Consider the following 20,725-nt stretch of genomic DNA (forward strand, 5'->3'; position numbering starts at 1 on the left):
GCATGGGTGGGATTGTTGTAGGTGCAGCTCGATGGGCTGAATGGCCTCTTCCTGCACTGTAGGGATTCTATGATTCTTCTATGATTCCCCCCCCCCCCCCCCCCCCAAGTCATGCACCATCCTAACTTGGAGCTATGTCACCATTCCCTCACTGTTACAGGTCAAAATCCTGGAACTCCCTCCCTAACAGCACGGTGTGTTATTTTATTTGAACAGTGGGGAAGCCGTTACAGTTTGATGTCGAGATTAACAATCCATTCACGTCTCCAGCGAACTCAGTGCGAATGGTTGTGATGCCACCGTGTGGATCATTCAGAGTTCTGGGCAAAGCTCTGACCTGGATGGCCACAATCACAAGTTGAACTGTTCCTCATCTTCCACTCATCAAGAAGATGGCCTCATCTTCCCCGGCCCATTCTCAAAGAGTTGTCCAGGTTCTCCATGGAAGTTGAAACCTGGGACCTCACCACACGGGGCCACGTTCCCAGATTGTGGAGGTGCGCCAGCGAGAGGCTAACAATCCCTAACGGCATTGTGGGTCAACCCACAGCACGTGGACTGCAGCGTTTCAAGCAGCAGCTCATCACCACCTTCTCAAGGGATGGGCAATAAATGCTGGCCAGCCAGCGATGCCCACGTCCCATGAATGAATAAAATGTTTGTTGGGTGTGGAGTGTGTCCCAGTAGAGATTTTAGACGGACACTGTGAATGTGAGGTCTTATAACGCAGTGGATAGCGTCGCTGCCTCAGAGCCAGAAGCTCTGGGTTCGAGTGCCATCCCAGGACTTGATGACCAAGGAAGGTGCGGTCATAACGCGGCCAAACAGGTTGAGTGTCAACCTGCAAATCCTTTCAAACACATCAATGGCTGGTGGTAAGAGTGGGAGAGACTCCTGGTCAGTCATGCTTGATTTGTAGAGGTGCCCCTCAAGCTATGAATGATCTGTTCCAGGGGTTACTAGCTATGTAAACAGAGAAAAGTCTGTCTTTGTGCACCACTTGGTGTGCGAAGAGAATTGGACTGTGGATGTGCCTACAACACACAGACTGCAGTGATTCAAGAAAGTGGCTCACCCCCAGGTAGGAGCAATTAGGGATCGGCAATTCATCTTGGCCTTGTCAGCAATGCTGAATAAATATGGGTGGCACGGCGGCACAGTGGTTAACACTGCTGCCTCACAGCGCCAGGGACCCAGATTCAATTCCGGCTTGGGTCACTGTCTGTGTGGAGTTTGCACATTCTCCCTGTGTCTGCGTGGGTTTCCTCCGGGTGCTCCGGTTTCCTCCCACAGTCCGAAGATGTGCAGGTTAGGTCGATTGGCCATGCTAACTGATGCACCTCAATGAGCACCCGGAAACAAGGCTTTAGAACTGAAGGCTTTAATACATTAACAATGAAACTACTAACACAAATTCACCCGTTCAGACTGAAGGGGTCCTGCCGGAGCAGGGGGTCTTATACCCTGCCACCGGAGGCGGGACCCCACTGGAGTGTGCCATGATAACACTTAGGACAGGTAAACACCCTATCCCAACAACATAGTACAACCCCCATAACAACAACACCCTAGCCCAACAGTAATACAATAACAACCCCAGTGGTGAACCAACGATGGTTCACCACATTCACCCCTCCTTTAGGAACCAAAGGTGGCGGGGTGGATGAAAACAGACAATGACAAAAAAAATAACAGGATTCACAAGTCCAGACGGTCTGGAGGACCACACCGACGCTGCGATCTTCTCAACACCGGTTGCGAAACCGGAGCAGGTGCTTGCGGTGGCTCTCTCAAAACAACATCTGGCTGTCCCCTCAAAGACTCCCGGGCCGGCCGGCCCTGATGAGGCGATGGTGTAGGGGATCCTGGAACGTTTGGTGGTGGTGGTGGTGGTGATGATGGTGGCACCGATCTCCGAGTCTCAGGCAAGCTGTACATGGGAGTAAAAGTGTTATGCACTGGTCCCGGTGCTGACCGCGCCACGTCTGGGGAAGTAATGAGGAGTAGTGGATCTGTGACTGGGGGAATAGGAGCGACAGGAGTTGCTACGTCCCCTGCGGGCGCCAGGTCTCTAATGGAGACAGTGTCCTCTCGCCCGTCAGGATATGCCACATAGGCATACTGAGGGTTGGCGTGGAGGAGTTGGACCGGTTCGACCAAGGGGTCGGACTTGCGAGCCCTCACATGGCGCCGCAGAAGGACGGGTCCTGGGTACGTCAACCAGGCTGGCAATGAGGTCCCCGAGGACGACTTCCGAGGGAATGAGAACATCCTCTCGTGGGGAGTAGCATTGGTTGCCGTACACAGGAGGGAGCGGATAGAATGGAGCGCAGTTGGAAGGACCTCCTGCCACCGGGAGACTGGAAGGCCCTTGGATTTCAGTGCCAGTAGGACAGCCTTCCAGACTGTAGCATTCTCCCTTTCCACCTGTCCGTTACCCCTAGGGTTGTAGCTCGTGGTTCTACTAGAGGCAATCCCGAATGAGAGCAGGAATTGCCTCAAGTCGTTGCTCATGAACGACGAGCCCCTGTCGCTATGAATATAGCAGGGGTACCCGAACAGGGTAAAAAGCTCACTGAATGCCTTGATGACGGTGGCAGTCGACGTGTCCGCACAGGGGAAAACAAACGGAAACCGGGAAAATTCGTCTATTATGTTAAGAAAATAGACATTCCGATCCGTTGAGGGAAGGGGGCCCTTAAAATCTACACTCAGCCTCTCAAAAGGGCGAGTGGCCTTGACCAAATGTGCCCGGTCTGGTCGATAAAAGTGTGGTTTGCATTCTGCGCAAATCCGACAACTTCTAGTAACTGACCTGACCTCCTCCACCGAGTAGGGTAGGTTGCGGGCTTTTATGAAGTGGTAGAGTCTGGTGACTCCAGGATGACACAGATCATTGTGGAGAGCCTTCAAGCGGTCCTCCTGCATGATGGCGCATGTTCCGCGCGAGAGGGCATCCGAGGGCTCATTGAGCTTCCCTGGACGATACATAATATCGTAATTATAGGTGGAGAGCTCAATTCTCCACCGCAAGATCTTATCGTTCTTGATCTTGCCCCTCTGCGTGTTACTGAACATAAACGCCATGGATCGTTGATCCGTGATCAGGGTGAACCGCTTCCCTGCCAGGTAATGGCGCCAGTGTCTGACTGCCTCCACAATGGCCTGAGCCTCCTTTTCCACCGCTGAGTGCCGAATCTCTGGGCCTTGAAGGGTGCGGGAAAAAAACGCGACGGGCCTGCCTGCCTGGTTTAGTGTGGCGGCTAGGGCGAAGTCCGATGCATCACTCTCCACCTGGAAAGGGATGGATTCATCCACCGCGTGCATCGTGGCTTTCGAGATGTCGCTTTTCAAAACCTTGAAGGCCAATTGGGCCTCCGGCGTAAGTGGGAAGGTCGTGGACTTAATGAGCGGACGAGCTTTGTCCGCATAGTTGGGGACCCACTGTGCATAATACGAAAAGAACCCGAGGCATCTCCTCAGTGCTTTCGTGCTAGCGGGCAAGGGAAGTTCAGTGAGTGGGCGCATACGGTCTGGATCAGGGCCAATGACCCCGTTTTCCACCACGTATCCGAGGATGGCTAACCTATGCGTACGGAATACGCACTTCTCCCTGTTATAGGTCAGATTCAGGCGAGATGCAGTGCGTAGAAAGTGTTGGAGATTCGTGTCGTGGTCCTGCTGGTCATGGCCGCAGATGGTGACGTTATCCAGGTACGGGAAGGTAGCCCGCAACCCGTTCTGGTCCACCATTCGGTCCATAGCACGCTGGAAGACCGAGACCCCATTGGTGACACCAAATGGAACCCTGAGGAATTGGTATATACGACCATCCGCCTCAAAAGCCGTATATTGTCGGTCCTCTGGGCGGATGGGGAGTTGATGGTAGGCGGACTTAAGGTCTATGGTAGAAAACACTCGGTACTGCGCAATCTGATTGACCATATCAGAAATGCGCGGGAGAGGATACGCATCCAGCTGCGTGTATCTATTAATGGTCTGACTATAGTCGATGACCATCCGAGGTTTGTTCCCGCTTTTGACTACCACGACCTGCGCTCTCCACGGACTAGCACTGGCCTGTATGATCCCTTCCTTGAGGAGCCGCTGAACCTCAGATCTAATAAAGATCCGGTCCTCAGCGCTGTAACGCCTACTTTTAGTAGCGATGGGCTTGCAGCCAGGTACCAGATTTTTAAAAAGGGATGGTGTCGTGATCTTCAGGGTGGATAGATTGCACGCGGGGCGCTTTGGGCAATTTGGAGGCTGCGGCTGGTTCCCTACTGCCAGTGAAGGGAGTGGCCCACCGTACTGTAGGATCACACTCCTCATGTGGGCCATAAAGTTTAGTCCGAGGAGAATTGGCGCGCAAAGGTGAGGTAGCACAAGGAGCCTGTATTGCTCGTAAACTGTGCCCTGTACCTCAAGAGTTACCATACATTGTCCTTGGATCGGTACAGACCGGGACTGTGATGCCATGGAAATTGTCTGTTTGGCAGGGAGAACCCGGAGTCCACACCTTTTAGCAGTTTCAGGGTGTATGAAACTTTCGGTGCTCCCACTGTCAAACAGACAATTTACAGTTCTGCCACTAACCTTTACCTCCATCATGGAATGTTCCAGTCTGTAATGCCTGGTCTGATCCAGAGAGATCGACGCCACCGTTGGCCCCTGGGTGTCACTGCATGCTGCCGATGTGGATGCTGAGGACCCCTGCTGGTCGCTGCTGCATGCTGCCGATGTGGATGCTGAGGACCCCTGCTGGTCGCTCCTAGTCGTCGTGGACCATGATGGCCGCCCCCATGAATCGCATGTGGCCGAGGGCTCCAAGCGCAGCGACTCCTGGTGGTCTTCCTCCTCCTCTGTCTGCCACGATGGCGCCGTCCTGAGATCGCACGTGGTCGGACCTCGTGGGTACTGCAGCGCCGAAAGAGATGGTCTCCGTTCTGGAGGGTTACAAGCTGCACTGCCGTTTTTAGGTTTGGACCTGCAGACTTTGCCGTAGTGGCCTTTTTTACCGCACTGGCTGCAGATTGCCGTTCTTGCCGGACACTGTTGCCGTGGATGCTTGGCCCCACCGCAAAAATAGCATCGCTGGCCACCTGGAGCTGCCGCCGTCGTCGAATCGATCTGGGAGCGCGGGTTCGCGGGGCGAGGAGGGAGCAGAGCTTGCTCCAACCACGTTGACTGCACGTGGTCCTCGGGGTACAGCGCCAAGCTCTTCGACGCCGCCTCCAACCTCACGGCCATCCCCATTGCCTGGGTCAAGTTGAGTTTCCCCTTTTCTAATAATTTAAGTCTGATGTACGAGGACCCTACCCCTGCTACGAACGCGTCTCGGGCGAGGTCTTGCATGTACTGCTCGGCGGAGACATCCTTACAGTCACAACCCCTGGCAAGCTGCAGGAGTTCATTGGCGTAGTCTTCTATGGTCTCGCCCGACTGCCGACGTCGTGTAGCGAGGAGATAACGAGCGTGAATCTCGTTGGGTGGCGTAATGTACCTATTCTTTAGGAGCTCGACGGCACCCTGGTAAGTGGAAGCTGCACGAATGGCTAGGTAAATCGTGTCGCTTACCCTTGCGTGGAGGACCTGGAGTCTATCACTGTCTGTAGTGATAGCTACCGAGGCTGCCAGGTAGTCCTCGAAGCACTTCCACCAATGTTCGAACGTGTTAGCTGCACCGACCGCACGTGGGTCCAGTGTCAGACGATCCGGTTTTAGGATCTGTTCCATATTCTCAGTTAATGTATTAAATTGATGCACCTCAATGAGCACCCGGAAACAAGGCTTTAGAACTGAAGGCTTTAATACATTAACAATGAAACTACTAACACAAATTCACCCGTTCAGACTGAAGGGGTCCTGCCGGAGCAGGGGGTCTTATACCCTGCCACCGGAGGCGGGACCCCACTGGAGTGTGCCATGATAACACTTAGGACAGGTAAACACCCTATCCCAACAACATAGTACAACCCCCATAACAACAACACCCTAGCCCAACAGTAATACAATAACAACCCCAGTGGTGAACCAACGATGGTTCACCACACTAACTTGACCCTAGTGTCAGGGGGATTAGCGGGTAAATGTGTGGGGTTACGGGAATCGGGCCTGGGTGGGATTGTGGTCGGTGCAGACTCGATGGGCTGAATGGCCTCCTTCTGCACTGTAGGGATTCTATGATTCTAAATCCACGCTTTAAGCAGCAATACATCATTCTAATTGCCATGTGATCAGCTGGAGTGTTGTAGTAATTTCAACAGCTCAATAAAAATATAATTCTGGCTGGTTATTCATAAGTTGCAAGTGTGAATTAAAGTGAATAATAGCGAATTAACTTTTTCTCTTGTTCTTGCTTTAGGTCATCAGTTCTGTAACAAGTGGGCACCTCTTACTGATCCGAGTGATATCAAAACTGGAGTGAAAGGCTACCTAAAATGTGACATTTCTGTTATTGGCAAAGGAGACAGCACCCTGCCTCCGCAGAAATCCAGTGAAGGCACGGAGGAGGAAATCGAAAAGTATGGTTGTAACCTCACTCCTCCCGAGAAAAGCTGTGATAAAAATTACTGCACATGGTCAACATGTTGAAGCGATGGGGCGAGGGGCAGGGTTTCACATCCCTGGGACGGTGGGAGAGGTAGTGGGGATCTGAAACTCGATGGGTTGCACCTGAGCAGGACCAGGACTGATGTCCCGGGGGGAGTATTTGCTCGAGCGGTTAGGGAGGGTTTAAACTAAAATGGCCAATTAAAGGGCAGTAGGTGTGAAACGCTTGCCAGGAAAGGCTCAGCGCTGCGGGGGAGGGTGGGAAGAGGGCGGGCACTGAGAAAAAGGAGGCTGGCCATTTCTAATGGGCTCATTCAGATGGGACAGCTGCTGTGGGGCTGTGTCAGGGAGCTGCTGGTTCGGACAAAATAAATCCCGAGGGAAAAACACTGCAAACTGTGCCCAGGCAGCTCATTCAAACACAAACCTCAGACACAGACCCCCTCTTTAAATTAAATTTAATTCTTGATCTTTCATCCCACCCTGGATCAAGGCCAACCTGCCCATCTGCCAACAGTAAACGTAGCCGGGTAAAATTACATTCAATTGTCATCCCTAGTGGGCTAAATTGCCTGTTTGAGTGTCGGCGGGTACCATTCCGACTCTCAGGCACGCGCCCACTGTCAGGTTGCATGCCCTATGTCCTCTTGTGTGGTTTCGCACTCTTACAGGTTGGACACGCCTGCCCGAGCATCGTAAAATATGTGTTTAGTTCACGCAAAAATGGACATCTTCAAAAGTGTTTCTTTTCAACTAAATTTAGTGAATCCGTATTTTTGTTTAAATATACGGTGCTGAGGGGCTGATTTAAATGCTGCTGTATGGAACACATTCCAGTTCAGGCACCCAGTGGCAGCAGTAAGTCGGTCAGTAGCAGCAGCAGTGCGATATTCAGTCTCCTACGCCAGCCGACATTGGGTCTGCTGTCAGCGGCATGGCCACTTAGCACTGAATTTGGGACAGTTTTGTCCTTCAGGCCCCTGACAACAGAGCCGGAATTGAGATTCTCTCAAACTTATTTCACTCAGAACCCTTGTAGCCAGTTCACCGAGACTCTAAACTCAGCCCTCCCGCCCCCACCTTGTTTTCACACAGCTTTCCGCTTCAGTCGCTATTCGATTCCTTTGAGACAAAGTGTAAAAGTTGTGGAATTTTTATTGACGATGCATTTTTTGGTGTCCAATAGGAACCTGCTTATTCCGATTGGGTTTCCGAAGGAGAGGCCGTGGGCAAGGTTTTTTGTCAAAATTTACAAAGCTCAAGGCTTGCCGAAGATGAATTCCAGCCTCATGGCAAACGTAACAAAGGCGTTCATGGGGGACAACAAGGATTTTGTGGACCCCTATGTCATCGTCACCTTTTCCGGTCAAAGGGTATTTCCTTTAAAATGATTCCTCTGTTTATTAGCACGTTCGTCAAACAAGTCAGTGACCTCACCAAAAAGATTGCGACTTGAAGTTGAAACCAAACTATACCGCAATCTTGTCAAAAAAATTCCAAATGAGCGAAAAACGGGAGAGAATCGCATTGGTTTTGCGAGTCGCAATCGTATGGCACTTAGAGCAAAATAAAAGATGCGATTATCACCAGCCGGGGGCGTGGAGACTGGTGAAGCCGGCTGCTGATCTCTTGGGGCACCATTGCCCAGGCGCCCCAATCTTTCTGTGCACTGGAGATCTCCTGCTACCCCCCCACATCTGCCCCATGGATATCTGGACCCACCCGCTGATCGCCCAGTCTGCAGAGGTACCCCCTTCTCTCCATGATCACCATGCCTGTAGAGTTCCCCCCTTTCCCAATCACCACCCCTGCATAACTCCACCTTGCCCCTATCATTATCCCTGCAGAGTTCCCCCCTTCTCTCCATGATCACCATCCCTGCAGAGCTAACCCATTCCCAGTCACCACCCCTGCAGAATTCCCCCTTTCCCTGATCACCACCCCTACAGAGCTCTCCACTTTCCCTGGAGAGTTCCCCTTTCCTCCCCCACATCATAGCCCTACCCCCATTCAGGATCCACCCCCACTCAGACCCCACTCCTTGGGAATACCCCCGGCACAGTTATGGTGCCTCACGGGCAGTGCCAGGGTGCCTGGTGGGCAGTGCCAAGCTGTTACTGTCCCATGGGCACTAAGTGGCCATCCCCCGACCACCCTGGGGCTTCAATTGCCTCTGATCCCCTCCAGCATGGCCATCACGTCTGGTCTCTGCCGATGAAGACCAGCTGTGATTCTTGCCGCTGTGAAGCCCGACGGGCGAAGGGGTAATTGTAAGTGAGTGCGGACGATAGCGTCCGGAACTCACTAATGACATGATAAGAATATCATAAATATGTAAATTGGCTTCGCGCCCTTTCCAGATCTGATGCCAATTTTGTTGGCAAAGTGGGGCTGGTACAATCGGGGGAGGTGAGAAATCGGGCACGTTTTTGATTTTTCTCCTCTCACCCAATTGGAGCACCTCACCTCGCCAAGAGACGGGCGGGACAAGATCGTGCCCTGTATAACTTGATGTTTGTTTTTATATAACTTTATTAATTAGTCCTGAAACCGGGCAGTTAAAATGGCTGCATGGGCACTGCATCTTTGTGAGGTGCAATTTTATTCTGTTCTTTTGGGCAGGACAGCTGGAAACACCCACTGGAAGGCAATGAGGTCCTTCTTTAAATATGCAAATTATGCTCTGATGCTGCCATTGGGATCCATCTGCAATTTTAACCCTAGGCTTGCTTGAGGAAGAAATATAGGAATAGCAGTCGGACATTTAAGACCTCAAACCCACTCCATTATTCAATGAAATCCCAGGCTAATCTGAATCTTAGCATTTTAAAACTCTTCAGTTACGGGACGTGGATGTCGCTGGCTGGGCCAACATTTATTGCCCATCCCTCACGTCCCTCCATTTCAGAGGGCAGTTGAGAGTCAACCACATTGCTGCGGCTCTGTTGGCCGGACCTGCTAAGGATGGCAGATTTCCTTCCCGAAAGTGAGGGCATCAGTGAACCAGATGGGATTTTTACAACAACCAACAAGGATTTCATGATCATCATTAGACTTTTAATCCAGATTTTTATTGCATTTACATTTTATCATCTGCCCTGGTGGGATTTGAACCCAGCTCCTCAGACCTTGCTCTGGTTTTTGGATTACTAACCCAGTGACAGTACCACTACTTTATTGCTTTTTTTGGGAGAATGTTTCGTGCTTCTTAGAATCATAGAATCCCTACAGTGCAGAAGGAGACCATTCGGCCCATCGCGTCTGCATTAACCACAATCCCACCCAAGCCCTATCTCCGTAACCCCACTCATTTACCCTGCTAATCCCACTGGCACAAAGGGGCAATTTGGCATGGCCAATCAACCTAACCCGCACATCTTTGGAGCGTGGGAGGAAACCGGAGCACCCGGAGGAAACCCACACAGACACAGAGAGAATGTGCAAACTCCACACAGACAGTCGCCCAAGGCCAGAATTGAACCCAGGACCCTGGCACTGTGAGGCAGCAGTGCTAACCACTGTACATGGGTACAGGGGCAGCACCCTTTGTGATAAGAAATGTTTCCTCCCACCACTCCTTAATAGCCTGGCTCTGATTTTAAGATTCTGTCCCCTTGTCCTAGACTCCTCAACAGTTAAAAATGTTTCTCTCCCCTCAGCCCTTTCAGAGCTTAAAGCCTCAATCAAATAATTCACTAATGTTCTATATTTCCAGAAAAACAAACCTAGGCAGAAAATCCCATCCCTAGTTTATGTAGGGCGGAATTTTCCAGCTGATCCCGGCGATGGTGTATCCCCACCGAGGGTCTCCTGGCACCAATGGGAAAGCTCATTGTTGATGATAGGAGCAGAAGATTCCACGGCTGGCCAATGGTGCATCAGTGGTGGAGGGGGTGAATGCTGAAGGTGGTGGATGGGATGCAAGCGGGCTGCTTTGTCTTGGGTGGGTGTCAAGCTTTCTGCATGTTGTTGGAGCTGCACTCATCCAGGCAAGTAGACAGGATCCAGCACACTCCTGACTTGTGCCTTGTAGATGGTGGGCAGGCTTTGGGGAGTCAGTAAATGAGTTAACATTTCACCCTCTGACCTGCTCTTGTAACTACAGTATTTATATGGCTGGTGCCATTAAGTTCCTGTTCAATGGTAACTGGATAAAATGTGTTTTTGGAGAGATGATGCAGACTTGATGGGCTGAATGGCCTCCTTCTGCACTGTAGAGATTCTATGTCTACAACATGCATATTCTCTTATACTAAATCCCCAAGGATTGGATGTATGTCAATCTCCACTGTGCTGTCAAAAGATATGAACAGTAATCAACTACATATGTCTCTATATAAAAATAGATAAATGTTACTAAGCTACATTGGAAATATACCTACTATTGTTCAGTCCTCGTTATCAGCATTCGATACTTCCAAAATAATCTAATAGACCAATTGCCCGCTCAGGTACTTTTTACTCAATGCCACTTAATCTGTTTTTGTCATGGATTTCCATTTATTTGCAACCCTTTGATACACCGTGATAATATGTTTGAGCACAATGTTGTAGCTGCTGTCACAGCATATCTGGATAATTATTTAGCTGCGATTGCTGCTGGACCTGAATCCAGTGTGTGTGTGTGTGAGTTTGGCGTGTTGAGATTTTTCTGAGAGCAGCTGGTTGTATGGAATGATTCCTTCCCCGCTCCTGACAGAGTGTGTGTGTGCTTTGCTGTTCCCTTCTGTTCGTCAGGGCCGAACATCTGTGCAGAAAAGCTGCGCCGAACCTGTCTGGAGTGAACAGATCATTTTCAAAGAAATGTTTCCGCCTCTTTGCCGGCGAGTCAAGATTCAGGTGTGGGATGAAGGGAACGTCAACGATGTTGCCATAGGAACGCATTACATCGACTTGAAGAAAATATCAAATGAGCAGGATGGAGATAAAGGTTAAAAGGCCATGTGTGAAATTTCTCAGCAAAAGAATCAAAATGTTCACTGTAATTTTCATTGGAATAAATGTTATGTCGGCGCTTAATGATTAAATAGAATCACTGTGTTTCGAAAAAGAACTATTGATTGGTTAACCATTTACATTTAGCGGCAGCAAGATGGTGATTGCTGCTAATATTGCTCTTCTCTCGATTTATATATTTAAGACTTTTGAATGAGTTCTTCAGATTTCAGAAGGTTCTGTGAGTTTTAGTTGTGGGCAGTGAAGATACAATGAAGAACATTGCTTAGAACCCAAGGAAATAGGTGAGGTCCTAAATGAGTACTTTGCATCAGTATTCACAAAGGAGAGGGACACGTTGATTGGTAGTGTCTCAGAGGGATGTGTAGACCCGTTAGGACAAATTGCAATTACAAGGGAGGAAGTATTAGGTGCTTTAGGAAGCATTAAGGTAGACAAATCATCAGGGCCAGATGGCATCTGTCCTAGATTACTGAGAGAGACAAGAGATGAAATTGCTGGGCCTCTAACAGCAATCTTTGTTTTTTCATTGGACACAGGTGAGGTCCCAGAGGATTGGAGGATAGCAAATGTTGTCCCGTCATTTAAGAAGGGTAGCAAGGATAACCCGGGTAATTATGGGCCAGTGAGCTTGACGTCTGTGGGAGGGAAATTGTTGGAGAAGATTCTTCGAGATAGGATCTATACACATTTAGAACTGAATAGTCTCATTAGCGATAGACAACATGGTTTTGTACGAGGGAGGTCATGCCTCACAAATTTGGTTGCGTTTTTTGAGAAGGTGACAAAAATGATTGACGAGGGAAGGGCTGTGGATGTCATCTACATGGATTTTAGTAAAGCATTTGACAAGGTCCCTCATGGCAGGCTGGTGCAAAAGGTTAAATCTCAGAGGATCAAAGGTGAACTAGCTAGATGGGTACAGAACTGGTTTGGCCATAGAAGACAGAGGGTAGCAGTGGAGGGGTCTTTTTCTGATTGGAGGTCTGTGACTAGTGGTGTTCCGCAGGGCTCTGTACTGGGACCTCTGCTGTTGTGATATATATAAATGATTTGGAAGAAGATGTAGCTGGTCGGATTAGTAAGTTTGTGAACGACACAAAGATTGCTGGAGTTGCGGATAGTGATGAACATTGTTAGAGAATACAGCAGGATATAGATAGGCTGGAAAATTGGGTGGAGGAATGGCAGATGGAATTTAATCCAGATAAATGCGAAATGATGCATTTTGGTAGATATAATGCAGGGGGGAGCTATACAATAAATGGCAGAACCATCAGGAGTATAGACACACAGAGGGATCTGGGTGTGCAAGTCCACAGATCCTTAAAGATGGCAGCACAGGTAGAAAAGTGGTGAAGAAGGCATATGGCATGCTTGCCTTTATTGGACGGGGCATAGAGTATAAAAGTTGGCATATGATGTTGCAGTTATATAGAACGTTGGTTAGGCCACATTTGGAATACTGCGTCCAGTTCTGGTCGCCACACTACCAGAAGGACGTGGAGGCTTTAGAGAGAGTGCAGAGGAGGTTTACCAGGATGTTGCCTGGTATGGAGGGTATTAGCTATGAGGTGAGATTGAGTAAACTAGGGTTGTTCTCCCTGGAAAGACGGAGGTTGAGGGGCGACCTAATAGAAGTTTATAAAATTATGAAGGGCATAGATAGGGTGAACAGTTGGAAGCTTTTTCCCAGGTCAGAAATGACAAACACAAGGGGTCACAAGTTCAAGGTAAGGGGGGGCAAGGTTCAATACAGATATGCAGGGGATGTATTTTACACAGAGGGTGGTGGGGGCCTGGAATGCATTACCAAGCAAGATGGTTGAGGCAGACACGCGAGGATCATTTAAGACTTATCTAGATAGCCACATGAACAGACTGGGAATAGAGGGATACAAACGGATGGTCTAGTTAGGAACACATGATCGGTGCCGGCTTGGAGGGCCGAAGGGCCTGTTCCTGTGCTGTATTGTTCTTTGTTTTGTTAACATGTCAGGGGTGAGGGGGGTGTGTGTTTTCCACTCCAGTTTTTGGAGAGCGGGAAAGCTGGTAGGGATGGCACAGATAAAGGGGGAGGTGGCTAGATGGGTGGAGAACTGGCTTGGTCACAGAAGACAGAGGGTGGTAGTGGAAGGGTCTTTTTCCGGCTGGATGCCTGTGACTAGTGGTGTTCCGCAGGGCTCTGTATTGGGACCTCTGCTGTTTGTGATTTATATAAACGATCTGGAAGAAGGTGTAACTGGGGTGATCAGTAAGTTTGCGGATGACACGAAAATGGCTGGACTTGCAGATAGTGAGGAACATTGTCAGAGGCTACAGAAGGATATAGATAGGCTGGAAATTTGGGCAAAGGAATGGAAGATGGAGTTCAATCCAGATAAATGCGAAGTGATGCATTTTGGTAGAACTAACGTCGGGGGGAGCTATACGATAAATGGCAGAACCATAAAGGGTGTAGATACGCAGAGGGACCTGGGTGTGCAAGTCCACAGATCCTTGAAGGTGACGTCACAGGTGGAGAAGGTAGTGAATAAGGCATATGGCATGCTTGCCTTTATAGGACGGGGCATAGAGTATAAAAGTTGGGGTCTGATGTTGCAGTTGTATAGAACGTTGGTTCGGCTGCATTTGGAATACTGCGCCCAGTTCTGGTCGCCACACTACCAGAAGGACGTGGAGGCTTTAGAGAGAGTGCAGAGGAGGTTTACCAAGATGTTGCCTGGTATGGAAGGGCTTAGTTATGAGGAGAGATTAGGTAAACTGGGGTTGTTCTCACTGGAAAGACGGAGGATGAGGGGTGACCTAATAGAGGTGTATAAAATTATGAAAGGCATAGATAGGGTGAACGGTGGGAAGCTTTTTCCCAGATCGGTGGTGACGTTCACGAAGGTCATAGGTTCAAGGTGAAGGGGGGGAGGTTTAACATGGATATCAGAAGGACGTATTTTACACAGAGGGTTGTGGGGGCCTGGAATGCGCTGCCGGGCAAGGTGGTGGAGGCAGACACACTGGGAACGTTTAAGACTTATCTAGATAGCCACATGAACGGAGTGGGAATGGAGGGATACAAAAGAATGGTCTAGTTTGGACCAGGGAGCGGCGCGGGCTTGGAGGGCTGAAGGGCCTGTTCCTGTGCTGTATTGTTCTTTGTTCTTTGTTCTTTGGGTAGCACTGCTGTTTCACAGCTCCAGGGAGCCCGGTTCAATTCCGGCTTCGGGTCACTGTCTGTGTGGAGTTTGCACGTTCTCCCCGCGTCTGTGTGGGTTTCCTCCGAATGCTCCGGTTTCCTCCCACAATCCAAAGATATACAGGTTAGGTTGATTGGCCGTGCTAAATTAACCCTAGTGTCAGGGGATTAACAGGGTAAATCTGTGGGGTTACGGGAATAGGTCCTGGGTGGGATTGTGGTCAGTGCAGACTTGATGGGCCGAATGGTCTCCTTCTGCACTGTAGGGTTTCTAATCCCCAAAATGCTTTTCTGCCGATGGCATTTCCTGTCACAACTGTCCCCATTCCCATGTCAATGATGTAGTGGGGTTCCCGCCATGAAAGGTCGTGAACCCTATTACCATACATTCAGATATCATTCGCGTGATTTGCGTTTCTGGTGGGTGGAATGCACAATTTCAGAAAATGAGCCTCAAATTGTTAAGTAAGGCAGGAGTTTGACTTCAGTGGGAATACAATTTGCACTGCCTGGGCAGTGAATAGGAGGAGGGATTGTATTGACCCTTGAAAGAGGTCAGACAAAAAAAACAAGAGAATTCTTATTCTGAATACTTTAAGTAAGGGCTTGGGGCTAGATGTCAGTTTGGGGATGGACCATTTGAGGAGCATGGAGGGATCTTGAGGGCTAAGGTTCTGGGCAAAAGAACAATGTTGGGAGCTGGACAGCTGTCCCTCAGAACTGAGGGGAGCCTTCCAATCCGCACTGCTCCCACACTCTACCCACAGTGCACTGCAGCTTGCAAAATTGACCCCTTCCCAGCCACCTCTTTCAGAGGAGAAGAATCTGGGAGTAATGGGGGTTCAGAGGTGAACTCGAGTTTGAGAAGTCAGGCATGGGAGCAGATTACATTTCCTGAGATTTAGATCCGGGGCATGGTTTGGAAGATGGATTTGTTTCCTTTAGAAGAGAATCATAGAAGTGCAGAAGGCCATTCAGCCCATCGAGCTGCACTGACCACAATCCCACCCAGGCCCTGTCCCCGTAACTCCACATATTTACCCCGCTAATCCCTTCAACCTACACTTCCCGGGACACTAAGGGGCAATTTAGCATGGCCAATCAATCTAACCCGCACATCTTTGGACTGTGGGAGGAAACCGGAGCACCCGGAGGAAACCCACGCAGACATGGGGAGAATGTGCAGACTCCACACTGACAGTGACCCAAATCGGGAATCGAACCCAGGTCCCTGGAGCTGTGAGGCAGCAGTGCTAACCACTGTGCTACCGTGTCGCTCAGAGATGAATATGAGATTGATATTTTTTGGGATATTTGTGGAATGGACCAAACTGATTTAAACAATTTGTTCATTGTGATGAAGGAGTAACTCCAGCAAATAGAAGGTACAGTTAGTCAGTTATGAGATAAGAGAAAACGCCAAAGGATCCCTCAAAGGACGATATAGTTGCAGAATTAGGTTTTGGGTAAAGGTGTTGGGGGCGATCTTAGCAAAAAAATTCTAAGCGCCGAATGAGCGTGAAAATGGGAGAGAATCATACCCATTTTTTTGGGTGAGCTCTCAGACGCTATTTTATGCCACTTAGAGAAAAAATGAGGCAAAGTACGAGGGGGAGTGAACGGAGTCTATTCAGCCGGGAAGCCGGCTGCTGACTGCTAGAGGGCGTCAAGGTGTGCGCGGACGCGAGGCTGATTTCGCCAGCAATTCAGGACCAGTATCATCACTAGAGTGAGAAATCAAGTTTTTGCCTCTCTCGCGATCTTACTGGCTCGTCACGCCAATCAACCAGCGTGATGAGGTGGTAAGATTGCCCCCTTTGAAACTGATTGTTTAAATTTATCCAAGCGACGAGAAAATGTATTTGGAGAGAGAAGGGACGAAGACTATATTTATGAGACAAATAGGTGGGGTTAATCTCTGCAGGTTAAATGTCTACAGATAATAATCACAAAAAAATGACTAAAATTATTCAATAAAATTTTAAAATCAGAAGATTAAAAAATGATATCAAACGAAAACCTTTTTTGTGTTTTGTTAAGGATTTTTGCCGACATTTGGACCGGCATGGATCAATTTGTATGGCTCAACCCGCAATTACACTTTAATGGATGATAATCAAGAACTCAATGAGGGCTTTGGAGAAGGGGTATCGTTCAGGGGCCGCCTCCTGATAGAAATCGCCGTGGAGATTCTGTCAGCGGCCGCAGCGGATTCCAAATTCTCCAAGCTAGCAAAGGAACTGAAAATCGTGCCTAAGGAGCCCAAATCTGGAAAGGACCAGAAGATGTCGTCCACGCCTGAGGAATCCAAAAGCACCAATGTTTCTGATAAGACAAACTCCACTGAAGTCGAAGTGGAGTCGATCGAGCCTCGGGTTTGTTTTACAATCATCAGTTCTTTCATGTTAATCTGGCAATCAGGGCATGAAGAGTTGGGTTGGAGATAAGCTGTAACCTCAGCCATAAAGTAAAGTTTATTTATTAGTCACAAGTAGGCTTACATTAACACTGCAATGAAGTTACTGTGAAAATCCCCGAGTCGCCACACTCTGGCACCTGTTCGGGTAAACTGAGGGGCAATGTAACACGGCCAATGCACCTAACCAGCACGTCTTTCGAATTGTGGGAGGAAACCGGAGCACCCGGAGGAAACCCACGCAGACACGGGGAGAACGTGCGAACTCCACACAGACAGTGACCCAAGCCGGGAATCGAACCCAGGTCCCTGGAGCTGTGAGGCAGCAGTGTTAACCATTGCCTTTTTACATAGATCGTTTTCACTGATTTATCACTGTTTTCAGGTTTGATTGAAATCACCCAGTCTTCTATTAGAATCAGACAAAGATGAATTTTGATAGTTCCATGTTATTTCTCTGTAATGTAATTATTTCATAGATTAAGGTCTTACTGGAGTTATGGACAGACATTAGTGTCATATTCAATTTCACAGTAAAGCAAAAGTGATTAATATTTATACGGTTAATCTTAAGTGTTGTAAAGTGGTTTTGAAATGTATTTGAAAATGTGAAATATGTCATGCTGCTGGAATTATACTGCCTCGCCTGCCCCGGAATTGGGAGGGGGTGAGGCTCACAGAGTGGAATTCTCGTAAAATAGCAACCTACATGTCAAACTTCATTGAGATTTTAAATCTGCAACAATCGTATACAATTGCGGGCAAAGGACAAAGGGCTGTGGATGCAGGAATCTGAAACAAAAACAGAAAATGCTGGAAAGTCTCTGCAGGTCTGACAGCATCTGTGGAGAGAGAATAAAGCCAACATTTCGAGCCTGGGTGATCCTTCGTCAGAATTAATGAAGTGCCATCCAGACTGGAAACATTGGCTCTATTCTCTCTCCGCAGATGCTGTCAGATCTGCTGAGATTTTCCAGCATTTCCTGTTTTTGTTGCATACAGTTGTGAATCTGCAGCTTGTGTTCAGGAATGAATGCGCCGTCATACAATTTGAAAATGCGTTTCGTTTATTGATTTGTTCCCCTCATCTTTCCTCAATACATGCCAGCAGGAAATTAGAAAAGAGCGTTGCAAATTTGCTTCAATTCCGTTTCGTAAAGGAGGAACGGCAATATTATTCTCATTTAAAAATTTTCAGAATTAGGCATTTTAGAAAACTGCGTTCTGCTTCATCTCAGATACTTCAGTCATAGAATCATAGTGTCCCTACAGTGCAGAAGGAGGCCATTCGCCCCATCGAGCCTGCACCGATAACAATCCCTACCTGGTCCTATCCATTTAACCCCACGTATTTAACCCGCCAATCCCCCTGACATTAAGGGACAATTCAGCATGTCCAATTAATCTAACCTGCACGTCTTTGGATTGTGGGAGGAAACCGGAGCACCCGGAGGAAACCCACGCAGTCATTTGAAAAACAAATTGGAAGAAATACAGATGCTGCAATGTGTCTGAATTTAGTTTATCTCACTGTCTGACTAACAAATGCTTCTTTCAGACTGATGAATCAACTGTGCAAGATTTCCTTCTGTTTGGTACTATTTTTGAGGCAACAATGATCGACAGGAAGATTGGTGACAAGCCAATCAGCTTTGAGGTATCTTTAGGTAAGCAGTCACAATCTACTCCATTTTCATAGTTTGACTGTTCCAGGATCAGTAAATGGTGGAGATGCAAGCGCAGTGTCTATACTGAGCCGGGTGAAGGATCAATTCCCCTCTGCAATAAGATGTTATTACAATAAGCAGAAATAGCTGTTCATTAATATTTCACTCATCACTTCCCATCATCCAGAGGGAAGAAAGGACAGAGGCAAGAGGAACATTCAGTGAATGCACACATCACCATAATCATAGAGTCCCTAAAGTACAGAAGGAGGCCATTCGGTCCATCGAGTCTGTACCGACCACAATACCACCCAGGCCCTGCTCCCGTAACCCCAAACATTTACCCTACTAATTCCCCTGACACTAGGGGCAATTTAGCATGGCCAATCAACCTAACCCGCACATCTTTGGAGTGTGGGAGGAAACTGGAGCACCCGGAAGAAATCCACGCAGACACGGGGAGAAAGTGCAAGCTCAGACAGTGACCCGAGGTTGGAATTGAACCTAGGTCCCTGGTGCTGTGAGGCAGCAGTGTTAACCACTGTGCCATCCGTGCTGCCATCTCCAATGCAGTAGAAATTGTGAAACCCATCAGTACCCGTAGATAATGTTAGGGTGGCGTCTGTGGGTTTCACTGCCAGAGAAACAGTCTCCCTGGAACACGTGATATTATCACACTAGTACATTAATAATCCAAAGATAGGCAGGTTAGGTGGACTGGCCATGATAACATTGTCACTTAGTTTTCAAAGATGTGTAGGTTAGGTGGATTAGCCACAGTAAGTGTGCAGTGTTATGGGGATAGGGTGGGGTGGGCCTGGGTAAGATTCTCTTTTGGAGAGTTGGTGCAAATTTGATGGGCTGAAAGGCCTCCTTCTGCACTGTAGAGATTCTATGGTTCTATACATCTTACCAACATTGGTTGGCATTTTTACATTCCCATACCTGTGATTAACCATCCATTTATTTTAATGAGGGGGTTTCAGCAAATGATTTTATGATTGAAATATATAGCACTGCCTGACTATGAACACGTATAAGTTAAAAAATATATTCTCCAAGCACACCTCGGAATTTGGTAGAATCAATTATTTTTCCATGGCTCCTTCAATGACGCAGACTTTGTTGTAATAATGATGGTGAAGTGATCAACGCTCACCGTTAATTACTAGTAAATCGAACTTCTGACACCCCAGTTAGACCTAGAAATCAGGGAATTGCTGCTAGATTGCCCTCTTTTCCAACAGTTTCCCTATAACATCAGTGTCTCACTGAGAGACTTGACATTGAAACAAATGAAATGTGGTTACGTTGCTGAATTTACGTTTGTAGGCTGTAATTGGCTGTAATTGCCATAAGTTCCAGTAAAAACTCCATAGAAAATCTGTGAGCAGGTGTAAATCTGATGGATGGCAAACAGAGTTTGTTCACCATTGACAGTGAAATCTGGAACAATAAGTTTACAAACTTGAAGAGCCTTTAATCTTCTCACTAGTAGAAGGAGGTACCATGAGGAAGTCTGTATATGTTTCAAGATGTGGTGATGCTGACGTTGGACTGGCGTGAGCACAGTAAGAAGTCTCACAACACCAGGTTAAAGTCCAACAGGTTTATTTGGCAGCACTAGCTTTTGGAACCTCAAGCTCCTTCATCAGGTGAGTGAGGACTTGTGTTCACAAACAGGGCATATGAAGACATTGGGCCCGATTTTACCATTTTCATTCACATCGCTCCCGGGCTGCAGAAAGCGGAGAAAGGGCCCAGGAGAAAAAGCGGGAGCGATGGCCCCCACAGACATCACTGTCCCCCTTATCCACCCGCCCGCTACCCACAGACATCACTGTCCCCCTTATCCACCCGCCCACTACCCATAGACATCACTGTCCCCTTATCCACCCCCTCACTACCCACAGACATCACTGTCCCCTTATCCACCCCCTCACT

General features: G+C 48.3%; 1 protein-coding gene across 1 annotated transcript in view; it reads left to right on the plus strand.

Moving 5' to 3' along the window:
* fer1l6 (fer-1 like family member 6) overlaps window positions 1-20,725 on the plus strand; it is a 193,476-nt gene that overhangs the window by 54,040 nt on the left and 118,711 nt on the right. Inside the window, exons 8-12 of the mRNA XM_078215513.1 lie at window positions 6,365-6,524; window positions 7,739-7,925; window positions 11,290-11,482; window positions 16,739-17,073; window positions 18,673-18,781. Of these exons, the coding sequence (XP_078071639.1) occupies window positions 6,365-6,524; window positions 7,739-7,925; window positions 11,290-11,482; window positions 16,739-17,073; window positions 18,673-18,781 (984 nt within the window). The remainder of the gene's footprint in view (window positions 1-6,364; window positions 6,525-7,738; window positions 7,926-11,289; window positions 11,483-16,738; window positions 17,074-18,672; window positions 18,782-20,725) is intronic.

This window comes from Mustelus asterias, chromosome 7 (assembly GCF_964213995.1).
Source record: "Mustelus asterias chromosome 7, sMusAst1.hap1.1, whole genome shotgun sequence".
In the NCBI taxonomy this organism is placed as follows: Eukaryota; Metazoa; Chordata; class Chondrichthyes; order Carcharhiniformes; family Triakidae; genus Mustelus; species Mustelus asterias.